Raw genomic sequence first — 14,887 nt, forward strand, 5'->3', positions numbered from 1 at the left:
TGAAGGAATAATGTTTATGCGTGGTTACTGAAAAAACAAAAAACTTAAGTCACTGAAATAAGGCCAAAATAAGTATATTAAATCTGTGTTCACAATACTTTAGGGTATTGGAGGTTGTAGACTAGAGTTTTTGCTTCAAAATTATGTAAAAATTATGCTGCCTACTCCTTCATATAAAACAATATATTGATTTAGTTTTTGTAAGACACTTTTTGCCAAGAAACACAGTATGCATGGAGGCGTGAATCACCACTGAAAAATGGGCCATTCTCACCTGAGAAGACAAAAGAATTGGATAGTAATGAGCTGAAATGACTTGCATATTAATGAGGCATTTCAGTCAGGTAGGCTGTGAAAAAAACCTTCTGTGATGTCTCAAGCTCATCATGATATATGAAACATACAGAAAAATATTATTACAATATAAAGTAATGGTTTTATATTATACTTTAAAATATAATGTATTTCTGTGATGCAAAGAGTCTGAATATAGGCTTTTAGTTTAAAAGCATGCACATTTGGAGAAATATTGGATTCTCATATGCTTATGTCAATTTTCTATACAGAGAAGTTATATTTATTTAATATTCATTGTCATTACTATGAGCCCTGGTGTTTTCAATTCATCCTTGAAGTCGGAGGGCGCTCTCTGTGCATTTTTAGTCCACAAATTCATCTAAAAGAAGAAGAGGCTATTCCATGAATGGAGTTTCCAATTCATACTGCAGCCGGAGGGCGCTAAAGAAACAAAAATTCATCTAAAATTCATCTGTAGAAGAAAAGAAAACAGGAACTAACTGCATGTCTTCTAGAGCTCCCTAACCATGACTTTTACATCCAGATAAACACTTTTCAAGACAATAAATACACGATTGAGACGATGAATGCATGTATTGCCTCTGAATTTGCGTCTGAATAGCGCTGGCTCCGTGGGCATGGCCGCATTAGCAGATAATGAGCTGAATCACGGACTTCTGACATGGCTCTCTTTTCATACAGATTACATAAACACAGAAGGTTTGTTTTCGATTTGACTTAAATGATTTAAAACCTGACATCTTAACGTTTTTTTAGACATAAGTTTAACTTTTCTGTGATTAGTATTCACTAAGTTACAGTTCATTTTCTGAGAACTATCAGATTGGACTTCGTTCAGAGGGAGAGGAGAAATCACGCATCATGTTAGTTTTCTTTATTTTACAAAAAGCACAACATTGTGTTTTTACTCTGAGTGTATACAAATAAAAGAAGATATTCTATAGCAGGGATGGACAACTCCGGTCCTGGAGGGCCAGTGTCCTGCAGAGTTTATCTCCATCCCTGATAAAAACTCACTTGCCTATAACTTTCTACTAATCCTAAAGACCTTGATTAGCTGGTTCAGGTGTGTTTGATTAGGGTTGGAGCTAAACTCTGCTGGACACTGGCCCTCCAGGACCGGAGTTGTCCATCCCTGTTCTATAGTTTCAGTTGATATATTACTTATGTCTCTATGACAAAAAATGACGGAGTATTTTAAGTCTGTTTTGCTGCAATGTGAAAAAAACCCTGCAAAACGCGCCGGCGCGTTTTCAGACCTCAGAGTGTTAAGCAGTATCCTTTATCTAAGGATAAGGAATTGGGTATTAAACCAATCATTGACAATTTTATCCAGCAGGGTGTCCTCGTACCAATCCATTCGCCATACAACACGCCGGTTAATCCAGTGGTTAAAGCGGATGGAAAAACATGGCGTTTGACACAAGATGTAAGGGCTATAAATCAGTTAATAACACCGTTGGCACCGATCGTACCTGATGTTCCAACCGTTGTTAATTCAATTCCATGTACGCATAAATATTTATAGATCTCTGTGCAGCATTCTTCTCCGTACCTGTACATCCAGAGACTCAGCCCATTTTAGCTTTTACATTTCAAGGTAAACAGCTAACGTGGACACGCCTTGCACAGGGCTACATTGACTCGCCCGCTGTTTTCTCGGCAGCAGTGCAAAGAACATTAGCCAAAATGACTGATTTACCTTCTACAGTCTGCGTTCTTCAATATGCGGACGACATCTTGGTCTCCGGGGAGATGAAAGAGGACTGCGAAAAGGCCTCCATCATTGTCTGCAATGTGCTCGCCCAAGCTGGCTTTAAAGCCTCCAAAGAAAAACTTCAGTGGGTCCAGTCCAAAGTGACATACTTGGGACACATTATAATGCCCGGTTTGCGAGCGATATCTACAGATAGGGTCCAGATGATCAGAGAAATGAAGTCCCCTCGAACTGTGCAGCAGCTTCAAAGCTTTCTGGGGCTAGTGAACTATTGTAGATCCTGGATACCTGACTGTGCGGTGCATGACAGGCACATGAGGAACCTGATTGATCATAAAGCTCCGCCAAATACGCTTTTGAACTGGACAGAAGAGGCAGAATTGCACTTCACTGCATTGAAACAGGCCATCACCACGGCCCCAGCATTGGGCCTCCCCGACTACAGCAAAAACTTCCATTTGCATGCCCGCGAGGCGGAGGGGGTAGCTATTGGCGTCCTGTTGCAACAGCATGGGTTCACTTATAGACCATTAGCATACCTGTCTAAGAAATTAGATAATATAGCTTCAGGTATGCCAGCATGTCTTCGTGCTGTAGCTGCGGCTGCTCTGGTTGTACAGATGGCAGAAAGAATGGTGTTATCGCATCCGCTGATCCTTTACACCTCTCATCAGGTGGGAGCTATTTTGCATAATATGCAGACACAGCGCAACGACGCTCGGGGTACGAGGCAATCCTGCTGGCCACAAAAAACTTGACCATACAGCCAACAGCGTCAATTAACCCCGCGTTGTTAGGGATTATAGGAATGGCTGACATGGTAGACAATTCTACAGATCATGATTGCATCATTGAATTGACTTCCTCGTGTTCCTCCAGGGCCGATCTTTCGGATACGCCCCTGGATGGGGGGGAGAGTGTATATGTTGATGGGTCATGTTCAAAACCTTCTGATGGGGTTTATCTTTGTGGCTATGCAGTGGTGTCAGACACTGGAGAGATAATAGAGGCTTTTGCCTTGGACTACAATTCTGCTCAAGCTGCTGAATTGGTTGCGTTAATACGAGCATGTGAGCTGATGGCTGGAAAACGTGTAACAATTTACACTGATTCAAAGTATGCATGGGGGGTGGTACATCATTTTGCCAAAACATGGGAAGCTAGAGAATTCAAAACAGCAGATGGAAAGCCCATAGCTCATTCGAATTTAATAGGACAATTAACTAAGGCAGTTCAGTTACCCACGGAAGTGGCCATAGTAAAGGTAAAAGGTCACGCAACCGGGAATGACGAACAAACCGTAGGGAATAGAAAAGCGGATGAGATAGCCAAAGAAGCAGCGAAGGCCCAAATCAGACCGATGTTCAATAGGGGAAATCAGAGTCAGGTAACTATGACTGTGCATATAACTAATATACCTGATATTGACATTAAGATCCTGCAGAGTCAACCGACACAGGCGGACTTAGAGCATTGGGGAAAACATGGCTGTGCCCCAGATAAAGACGGGATCGTGAGAGATGATAAGGGAAGAATAGCACTTCCGAAGTTAGGATTAATAATCCTCATCAGACATTACCATGGTTTGTCGCACACAAGTTGTGCAAAAGTAGTACAAGTAATCAATCAATTGTATTGTATTACAGATGTACACAAAACTGCGAAACTCATTCTAGACTCATGTCTTACATGTGCACAAGTAAATCCGCTCAGACCAATCAAACATGACGCACTACCGCATCCGGAAGCACCATTTCAGAATGTGCAGATTGACTTCACGCACATGCCGCCAATAGGTAATTTGAAATATCTTTTGGTAATTGTGGATCGATTTTCAAAGTGGCCAGAAGCATTCCCGTGTGCAAAAGAAGATGCTAAAACTGTGGTAAAGGTTCTAACCAAAGAAATAATTCCTCGATTTGGCATACCTACCACTATTGACAGTGATAATGGGACGCCATTTGCATCAAAAGTAATGCAACTTTTAGCGAAAGCGCTAGCGATTACATGGAATTTTCACATACCGTACCATCCAGAATCTTCGTCCAATGTGGAACGTCTTAACCAGACCCTTAAGAGACGGCTCACGAAAGCCGTTATCGACACGGGGAAGAAATGGGTAGATTTATTACCCATGGTGTTGACAGAGATAAGAATGACTCCATCTTCCACAACTAAACTCTCACCATTTGAAATACTAATGGGCAGGCCTTTCCCAACTCCATGGGTTAAAGGTCGTGCAGGCATTACTTCCTTAGGTGACCTGGAGGTGATACAGGAGGACTACGTAACTTCCCTCATTGAGAAACTTAATTCCATATGTGCTGATGTCTCTTTGTGTCTTCCTCTTCCCTCAGAAAACCCCACTCACCCTTTCGTTCCAGGACAGAGTGTGCTGATCAAAAGCTTAAAACCAACGAAGGTGGGAGAACCGAGGTATCTTGGACCAGCCACGGTGATTGCAGTAACCAGGACAGGAGTTCTGACAGATTACCAACCGCAGTGGATACACACTTCAAGAATAAAGCACTGTCCTACAGGAGAGCAGGCAAGCTCCAATTCAAAATAGAATCTCGAACGGGGATTCACCTTACTGCCCAACAGGGAGGAGGAAAAACACTGATTAAGCTGAGGAAAGAACTACCTCAAATAGTGAGGTGGGGGTAATCCAAAGCAAGAAGATATATGACCCATTGAGTCAAACAGTGCTAACTCCTTACACAACCCTGTATGCACTAAGGGCTAAATTCTTATGAATGGAGGTACCACCGCTAGAGAGTTTCACACAGTGTTCATTCATAGTAGCTGTTGAAGCATTTGGTGAGAATATTGTTCACTTGGTTAAAAGTTCCCTAGAGTCAGAACCAAGATTGGAAAACATAATCCTTCAGAGACCATATCCAGATAGAATTGTGTTTTACCTGTTCACAATAAAGAACAGAATTTTCAAATTCACCTGGATTTTTCACACTGTTATACCTGTTATTGTACTTGTGTTGATTTTACTGCTGATAGCTCCATGCTTACTACAATGTATTAGTAGTTCTATTATGCGTTCTATTACAGCCATGACATCAAGAGGTACTTATCAAGTGATGTTGAGTGCACAAAGCATACGCACGTTTGTTCATCCGACTGTTGTTCCACAAGAAGAACATGTATTCGATACAGATACTCAGGATGATTATGTTCATACTTATCAGCTGGAACCTGAAGAAGTTATGGAATCAGATGTCTAAATGATGATCAGATGTCTAAAATCCTTATTAATCTTGTACTAACCAGATCTCCTTTTAAGTTATAGGTATACAGGAGAATATATTTTGACTAACACCCAAAAAAAAGAGAGTATATACATATATATTAATCATTTCTTATTTTCATAAATGAATACATACAAATGCACATGGATGTTCAATGGGTAAGACATTCTGTCTTAAAGTGGCCATTGTAAGATTCTAAGAACATCATGTGCCTGTTTGTGCTTCTGTATCTCTGTCTAGTCATGACATCATGCCTGCTTAGAGAACATGTTACTTTTCTTAGAGTTGTGTACAATCCCTACTGATTGTATTAATGCTGAGTTGCCATTTTCACTTCCTATATTTTCAATATATAATTGGCTCTCTGACTGAATAAACTTTGTATCCTGGTTGAACTGCACTCTCTGGGCCCTATAATACACCCGGCGCAATGCGACGCAAGGCGCAGCGCAAGTGTGTTTGCTAGTTTGCGTCCGGCGCCGTTCGCGTTTTCCCGTTCAGCGCCACGTTCTTAAATTAGTAAATGCATTTGCGCCAGTTAGTGCGCCCATGGGCGTGCTGGTCTAAAAAAGAGGTGTGTTCAGGCACATTGCCGGCGCATTGCTATTTTAAGGAGCTGGAAATAGACTGCGCCACAGACCAACTCAAACGTGGTCTAAAGTCTAAAGTCAATGGCGCAATATTTTTTTGTTAGAGAGCGTTGGTAGAAACTGCGCCTCTGGGCGCGTCCACAGTGCGCGTTGACTTTGTTTATTACACACAGGGGTGCGCATCACACAAACATGCCAAATATTAAAAACAAAAGGATTACAGTGTAAAAGAATATTATTGTGTAGGCTACATAAATATAAAAATGTAATGATGAATAGTCATTGCGTGTATTAGAATTAGGCTACCTATTTTCAATTCAGCCTATTACTACTTATAATGATGGCTAATTAATTGAACAATCGTGCCAATACACACACATATATATTAACTGACTCATCGCGTGTACGCCATGTAAATAGCAATCCGCCATGGCGCGAGCGCATCTCGCTCTTAAAGGGAATGGGAGATGACACTCTGATTGGTTTATTGAAGGTTACGCCCATTACTCATTAAGAGAATAGGGACAACCCATTTTAAAAATGCGCCCCCGCGCACGGACCGTTTTTCCGTCGTTAAAATAGCAAAAGTGGATTTGGACACGCCCTGAGTGCACCTGCGCCGTGCGCTTTACACTTTGCGTTTAGATCGTTAAAATAGGGCCCTCTGTGTCTGAGTCTTCCATTTGATACCCTGGTACCAGCTTTTCTGTGCTGGATTGCTCAACCCGAATAGATCTTTTTGAATTGTATTATTAAGTTGAATTATTAGATTCTAACAATTTCTGAACAGAGTCAACTCCCCTATGGCTTTGCCTTGTTCCACCACTAATTTTAGAACTTCATCAAGCGTAACAGAGCTCTTCGCTGGCATCACCACAGATGCACACTGGACTTCTGTAGCTTCGGAGCTTACGTTACGGTTAAAGGCTACTTTACTAGCATGCAGCTTGGGATCTTCAAGAGACCACATTAAAGCTTCATCTCTTACTTCAATCAAAGGTGACTGTGGCTTGTCCCTCACCAATTTACGAAGTTCCTTTCGGAGCGTGGCATCTCTTGCTCCCTCAATGAACTGGTCTCGTAAAGCGACATTCACATTTGCAACAGCATCCGGTGACTGCTTCAAGAGAGAGTTCAATATTTGTGACAAAGCACGAGAGTATGCACAAAGGTCTTCAACTTCTAACTGTTTGCGAGTATAGAAATCTGCAATAACCGAGCAAGACTACACTTTTCCCTAAAGGCCTCCCTAAGGTAGAAACATATGTGTTCCGTGCACTAAGGTTGACTTCTCCGCCTTAAAGGGCATATTGCAGGTTAAACATTTTTTTCGAGATGAATATATAACCTTGTACAAAATACCATATTAAAAGGTACTGCATGATTTTAAAGTGTTTTGCAGGACATAAGAGCATAAATTTAGTAGATAAAGTGACGGTCTCTGTAAAAAACGCTTTTTTTTTCAGCATCGCGTCATTTTACATCATGACAGGGAAACTTTTTTGCGCGCTCTACGTTGACTCAGTGCAGATTAGGTTGGTATTGAATAGGATCGGTCGCGAGTTAGTGTGTTTTCGGTAGTTTTCTCATCAAAATTGTATTCAGTTTATCGTCATGGTAAATTATTGTGTTTGTGGGGGTTGCACAAACTCCAACCTGTCAGGACATCGAGTCCACAGGTTTCCAAACAAGAAAAAAGACGGTGCTATCTTCCGTGCCTGGGTGCGTTTTGTGCAGGTGAAGAGACGGGATTTCACTTCTGCCTCTGCCTCAAAAAACGCGGTGGTGTGTAGCATTCATTTTACACCGGAGGATTATAATCCCGGTGATATGATGGAGGTCAACATGGGATACCGAAGCAAGAACCAAGTGAGACTCATAGCTGGTGCGGTTCCTTCGGTGCACGCAGCATCTTCATCGGCCGCCGGCGGGATCCGTCACGGATCCGTCAGAGATGCAGCTCGACGAAAACGTGAACTGTGCACCGTAAGTTTTCTTATTTCTTCTTCTTATTTTTTTTTTTTACATTTGCTAACTACCAAATCAGTCAACATTATGATTTCAATAATGAGAAGCAATGAGAATGTATATCAAATAACTTTTGCTAATATTATAACCAAGTCTATTTACAAATTTATTTGCATATGTAATTGGTGATTTATTGTCACATGATGTGTTTATAAGGATTTGGGAGACATTGCAAGCAATGAAAGGGAAGCTGCTTCTTCAGCCAGTGCTACAGTGTTTGATGACCCAGAGCAAGAGGCTTTCCCCTCACTAGCTCCTCAATCATCTGTGCTTCACTTTGGCTCACAGTGTAACCTTAGACCTTCACATCGTTCATCAGGTAGATTTTACTCATACCTAGAATTAATTGTACATGCCACCATCTGTTTACATAATGTAGTAGGGCAAATAATTCGTAAAATCATTCCGTTTGATGCAGGCTGGTACAACTCTAACACTATCTTTGACTTTTTAAACACAATTTAATGAATTTAGATTTTGTGACAAAGTTGTTGTTTGGGATTGCAGTATGATGGACAGGGGTATCTAAGCAGTGACACATGCTGTTGCACAATTACATAATTGGACCTATTTTTATTCTAGCTGTCCAGGCACAGCCCAAGATGGTCAGTGTGGGGGACTCAGACCGAAAAGTGCATGAAACAAACATCAACTCCGCTGCCCAGTCCTGTGCACAGCGATGATGATGAATCCTCTGTTTTCATGGATGAACCTGGTGATGTGTCATGGATCCCAGAGGAAATGAGAAGTGACTCATCTGATGAGGAACCACTACAGGAATCTTACCCTGAATTCAAGTAAGACTTATTCTTTTAATATTAGATTGTGTATGACCAAATTGTGTCAAGTCATAATAATGTTTTTCTTTATTTCAGTGCTGCTGACAAGTTCATTGTGTGCCGAAGCCAGCTGATGTCTCTCTTTACAAAATGCCCAGCCTGTCATGGGGAAACCCAAGGAAATTTTGAGAAGCAGGAGGGAACTTTTGTAAAAATAAAGCAAGTAAGAGGTTATTTGTGATTTCTGGTAGAAAAATGAAGTTGTACCCATAACTTGTATTTTTTGTTTTACCTATATACTTTGTTGTTTTCATGGTATAGTAATTTTCTACCTTTCACATACATCTCTTAGGTCTGTGAAGCATGTGGGTATCAGCGATTTTGGCAGAACCAGCCAATACTGCATCGAAATATGCCAGCCTGCAACCTCTTACTGAGTGGGGCCATCCACTTTTCAGGTTGCATGGCTACCCAGACCATCAGGATGTTGAAGCTGTTTGGGCTTCAGAGCATCAGTGTCGGCACCTTCTTCCGCCATCAGCGCTTGTACACAATTCCTACCATCGTGCAGGCATGGCAGAATGAGCAGGCAGCGGTCATTAGAGATCTGCATGAGATGAGGGGTGGATTGATCCTGTCTGGTGACTGCAGGTAGCACACTTCAGCTTGTATCATTAAAATAGAAAACTAGTCAAAACTGTATGACATAATATAGTTGAATGTATTAGTTTTTGTGCTTAAACATATGAAATAAACTCTTGTTGACATTCATAGGTCAGATTCTCCTGGCCATTGTGCAAAATATGGCACATACTCCTTGATTGAGGACAGAATCAACAAGGTATTAGATCTTCAACTTGTCCAGGTAAACTAATGTTATCAAACACACACATAACCTGTCTATTGTTACACTATAACATGAACAAGTATTTTTTTTTTTTTACAGAGCTCAGAGGTCCCAAGTAGCTCCTGGTGTGAGTTAGAGGGTCTAAAGCGAAGCATAAGGTTTCTGACTGAGCAACAATTGCAAGTGTCAGCCCTCATCACAGACAGAAATCGCCAGGTAAAGATGCACATGTACACAAAAAAAAAATCTTGCTGCTGACTATATTTACAACTAAAATCAAATGTTCTTATAATCAATGTTTTAGGTTGCCAAGTGGGTGCGGGAGGAGTTGCGTCCAAAAGGAACAAGCCATTTTTTTTGACATCTGGCATATTGGCAAAAGTATGTATGCTGATGAAGGTAGTTTTGTTTAGGCCTATAATTACATTTTCTTTTTTAACATTTTGTTTTTCTGTTCCGAAACAGGTCTAGGGAAAGCTTTGGATGCTGCTGCAAAGGAGAGGGATTGCGAAGATCTGAAGCTGTGGAGGCCAGCAGTTATTAATCACCTCTACTGGACTGCAGCTTCCACTCCTAATGGAGATGCAGATGTGATGGAGGCCAAGTGGAAAAGCATGGTCAACTATGTTCAGGACATCCACCAACATGGCACTCCTACATTTCCCTGCTGTGCACATCCACCTCTGGAGGGGGAAGCAAGGAACAAGGAGTGGCTAGAACCAGGTACAACATACTGTGTTCACATGTGGCTGAAGATATGTTTTTCCAAAGCACGGCTGTTTGAATTGCTACGACGTCTCCAAAATGTCAAAGTTAGCTGTGTTACAAAACAAATAAAACCAGTTGTTTTCAAAATAAAACCCTTTCAAAATAATAAGACAAAGATAATATGAACAGCAGAGGTGCATACTATGGCATTATTGCCAAATTTAGAATACATCCGGATATTTCTTGCATACTCAAGATTCACATACTATCCAGTGTGAGCACACTACATACTCAGTTTAACGTAATTTGATTTCAAACAGCCAAAGAGTAAAAACAGTACATGAACAAGATCCTACCACATTGTGATTGTAAAGTCATGCCTCATCAGAAGAACAAAATATGTCTTTCTGCAGGATCTACTGTAGCAGTTAAACTGGAGAGTGTAGCTACTAGAACAGCGCTTGTAAAGGATGTTCAGCAGTTGTCCCCACAGCATCAGACCTTTTCACTGGAGGCATTTCACTCCCTCATTCTACACTTTGCACCAAAGCACACTGGATTCTCCTTCCTTGGGATGTACAGCAGGTGAGTATGTTATGGTGAAAGAATGAGTACTTTCTGAAACTAATGCAGAACAATTAGGTTTTTCCAAATTTTCTGTTATTTTTACTTCTGGGTTTATTTACATATGCACAAATTGTAATGGGTACAAATTATACTTGTTCTATAGACTTCTTTTGGCAGCCCTGCATTTCAACCACAATGGCAGCAGAGAAGTTACTCGAACCAGTGATGGTGAGGTGTGTTATGCGGTTCGCTACCCAAGGTTCCTCAAAGGTGGCTATGTAGTCCGTCCTATTAAGGAAAAGCCATCATATGGTTAGTTTCAGTCATTTCCTAAATATCATTAAGTAAGTCAGTCCATGAGTCAGCAATGAATGTGATCTAAACTTTTGCTTCCTTCTCCCAGCATATGCATCAGCCCTCATGGATTCTCTGAGAGTGGAATACTCCAGATCACCACAGTCTCTACGAGAACGCAGCACTGTCTTGTCTTCCACTACACCTGCTCCCCTTTCCACATCCCTCCAGAGGATCAACAAGGATGAGGCTGTTGGCGTGTATCTAGCACAGCATTCAAGATTCAATACGCGTTAAAAGGATTAGTTCACTTTCAAATGAAAATTAGCTTAAGCTTTACTCACCCTCAAGCCATCCTAGGCGTATATGACTTTCTTCTTTCTGATGAACACAGTCGGAGAAATATTAATAAATATCCTGATGCATCCGAGCTTTATAATGGCAGTGAACATGGTTCACGAGTATGAGCTGAAGAAAGTGTCTTCATCCACATCCATCCATCATAAACACACTCCACACAGCTCCGGGGGTTAATAAAGGCCTTCTGAAGTGAATTGTGTTCATCAGAAAGAAAAAAGTCATACACACCTACGATAGCTTCAGGGCGAGTAAAGCTTTGGCTAACTATCATTTGAAAGTGAACTAATCCTTTAACAACATGTTAGTGTGATACCTGTGCAGATGTTTAGTCTGAGGCTGCTCCATGCAGCCATAATTTATTATTAAATTGTTATGAGATAATTGTTATGATTTAGTTCTATATAAATATTGTATAAAAACTTAAGACAATTTGTGATTTGTGATTATTTTTTTATTGATCGTCACCAAACTGGGGCCATTCAAAACCTTTATAAATTCCTCCTTCCTCTGGAAACTGTCTTCTAATGGCTGACACAACACATGCAGGTAAGGGCTTCCTGATGTGCCTGCCCAGAATGCCATAGGCCCAGCGGACAACTTGTCTGTATGCCATGTAGCGGTATTGCATGGAGATTTTGACACAATATCAATACTGATTGTTTTACATTAATGGCATCAAAACAGTCATGACTTAAAATATGCAATTTGTAAAGGAGAACCAAAATTATTCAAATAGTTTTAATGTTAAAATCTTTAATTTATTATTTATTTATAGATACAAGTATTTAGCTCAAAGTAATAAATGATCTCTGCCCTAAACATACTCATGTCTACTGGCCTGGAGAGGTCCATGCTCCTGTCTGAAGTGCATATAGGCTATCTGTAGCACATATGGGTTCAGACAGCAAGCCTCAAAGCCTGGGTGCAGAGTCAGGCACTGCACATCAAGTCTAGGGGTGACATTCTCCACCAAGGCCCAGTATGCCTCCACCTCCCTGCAGCACTGACTTTCCTCAGCTGTGGCCATGGCCTCGCATTTACCACACAAGCACCTATGAATCCAAAACCTGTATCAGAACTCTGTTTTTCTTTTATTTAATGCATATTTGTTAGAATGCACGTTTTGTTAACTTTTTTAAGTGTAATTACAATTGACTATGATGAAATTCCTAATAAAAATATTTACTCAAAAATTGAAAATGTTTATCTCCCTCTATCTCGGTGATAAACCGCTATATCACGTAACATTAGTGTGACATGCGCCTGATCTAGCTTTGCTATTGCCTGATACATAATAATCGTACAATATTGTGACCTAAGCACAGTGTTATATATCGTTATGTAACGTCGATATTGCATATCTATAAGCTAACGCTGGTCTCTTACCAAGACACCTGCCCTGTTCTCCACTGGTTCTCCTCACACCACAGCTCAATTTGTCTCCTCTGACCGTTGTTCTGTCTAACGTTAATCCTCTGTCCCTGCTCTCTTGGCCGCATAGCAGGCTCATAATTGTATGGCTGTGGTCCGTCATATGAGTTTTCATAAACATTTGCAATTTCGTCAGCGTCCAAACTGTCATTGCGATCCATTGTTTTCCTATTGTTTTAATCGACAGCGCTCCCTTGCACTGCGTCACTTCCGGTTTGCGTATTTTTCAGATGCGGAAGTAAAATCGTCTCACAAAAATGTCTCCAGAAGCCACAATAGCGCATTTATAACTTTATTTTGAGAAAATTCTAGTTCCTACATTATTTTTCTATACATTGAGTCCGGGGTTCTATAACCTGCAATATGCACTTTAACCTAACCTCTTCCAAAGCAGCACCTTTCAATAGGGAAAGAACAAAGTCAGTTTGGTCTTTGGGAGTCTGGTTTCCTACAAGCAATACCCTTTCCACTTCTTCAGTGAATTCATCCACATTTCTACCATCTTTGCTAAAATCACCACTGACAGACTGAATGTGGCATTCCCTTGGCACATATATGTAAGACCTAGTTGGCTCTCTACTTAGGTTGGCAATAGCTGCCATAGCTTCAGCATGCTTTCTGCTGAGCTCTTGGATTTGTCCCTGCACATTGTCCATATCATGACTTAAACCCTGTTCACTAGCAGCACCCTGTACTGGATCTTCATCATCAGACTGTGACAATGTCCCCTCCTCATCCAGCGATCCAGTCCCTTGGACACGAACCCTCAGCCGATGTTGTCACACTGGACACTCAAAGCACGGTTGACCACCTCCACTCCGAGTCCCTGAAGCTCACGTACCCACCACTACCGTATTCCAGAAAAAAAAACGAACTAAATGCCTAACAGCTCCCAACTGTCAGATACCCCACTCCTGGTACCAAAAATGTAACCGGGTGGTAGAAAAGACACACACACCGGAAGCAAAATTATGCTTTTCAAAATTTGGGGTTTGTTTAATCTGACTGCTGTTCAAATAATGACAGCGGTCGATAGAAGCAAAACTGGAATAAGCAAGCTTACAGAAGGAGATTTTGAATAATTGAAGATTTCACTAATTACACCATACAAAAAGAAAAAAACTCTTATCCACAATTTAAGAAATCAAATTCTGAGAAATGACAATCAATTGTGGCAAAGATAAGTTTACGATAATAATAAGTGTCACTTCCGATCAACTAGATAATATTCAGATGAGGACATGCAACCACTGGAATACAGTAAGATGCAAGGTGAAAGACTAACAAAAAAAAGTCCACCAGAAATAACCAAATTACTTGAAAAAAAACCCGTCTCAGGTTATAGATGTAACCCTGGTTCCCTGAGTAGGGAACAAGATGCTACGTGGCAACGCATTGGGAACCTTCTGCGTGATGTCGTCACTGAAGCACTCCTGTATCTAACCAATCGCGTAGCGAGACGTCAGAGACGGGTGACGTCACGGACCAGGAAACTATAAAGCATACCCGGATGCAGAGCGTGCTAGCTTCTGGGAAAGTCTGAAGCAAGCACTCAAAAGTATGCAGGGGTACGGCAAGAGATGCAGCGTCTCGTTCCCTACTCAGGGAACCAGGGTTACATCTGTAACCTGAGACGTTCCCTTTCGTGGGAACTGTCGACGCTGCGTGGCAACGCATTGGGAACGCAATCCCAACTGTGCCGTACTTCAAATACTTGTCAATGTTATCTTGACAAGACAGATGACCCCACAGTGGGGCCGACATCAAGGTTGTAAAACCTAATAAATGTGTGCTGGCAGGACCATCCAGCTGCATCACATATATCGTTGATGGAAACTCCTGACATCAATGCTATTGATGCCACCATACCCCGAGTAGAGTGGGCGCGGACATTTAGAGGAGAAGGCTGTCCGCCCGCTTCATAGGCAAGTGAGATGGCCTCAACCACCCACTTGCTCATCCTCTGCTTGGAAGCTGGGCCCCCT

At 41.4% G+C, this 14,887-nt stretch overlaps 3 protein-coding genes across 3 annotated transcripts; all 3 read left to right on the forward strand.

The window, feature by feature from the left end:
- The first annotated feature begins 7,198 nt into the window (after positions 1–7,198).
- On the forward strand, positions 7,199–10,146 carry LOC125273055. The gene is made up of 9 exons (XM_048198316.1): positions 7,199–7,874; positions 8,073–8,235; positions 8,499–8,713; positions 8,792–8,918; positions 9,048–9,346; positions 9,470–9,560; positions 9,642–9,758; positions 9,847–9,923; positions 10,008–10,146. The coding sequence occupies exons 3-8, from the start codon at positions 8,553–8,555 to the stop codon at positions 9,901–9,903; spliced, it is 852 nt and encodes a 283-aa protein (XP_048054273.1). The 5' UTR covers positions 7,199–7,874; positions 8,073–8,235; positions 8,499–8,552; the 3' UTR covers positions 9,904–9,923; positions 10,008–10,146.
- LOC125273176 (THAP domain-containing protein 10-like) lies at positions 7,503–8,428 on the forward strand. The gene is made up of 3 exons (XM_048198439.1): positions 7,503–7,874; positions 8,073–8,235; positions 8,424–8,428. The coding sequence occupies exons 1-3, from the start codon at positions 7,503–7,505 to the stop codon at positions 8,426–8,428; spliced, it is 540 nt and encodes a 179-aa protein (XP_048054396.1).
- LOC125273057 lies at positions 10,134–11,443 on the forward strand. Its single transcript, XM_048198318.1, has 4 exons — positions 10,134–10,265; positions 10,664–10,835; positions 10,981–11,129; positions 11,221–11,443. The coding sequence occupies exons 1-4, from the start codon at positions 10,136–10,138 to the stop codon at positions 11,406–11,408; spliced, it is 639 nt and encodes a 212-aa protein (XP_048054275.1). The 5' UTR covers positions 10,134–10,135; the 3' UTR covers positions 11,409–11,443.
- Positions 11,444–14,887: the final 3,444 nt, after the last annotated feature.

This window comes from Megalobrama amblycephala, linkage group LG7 (assembly GCF_018812025.1).
Source record: "Megalobrama amblycephala isolate DHTTF-2021 linkage group LG7, ASM1881202v1, whole genome shotgun sequence".
NCBI classification, from domain to species: domain Eukaryota; kingdom Metazoa; phylum Chordata; class Actinopteri; order Cypriniformes; family Xenocyprididae; genus Megalobrama; species Megalobrama amblycephala.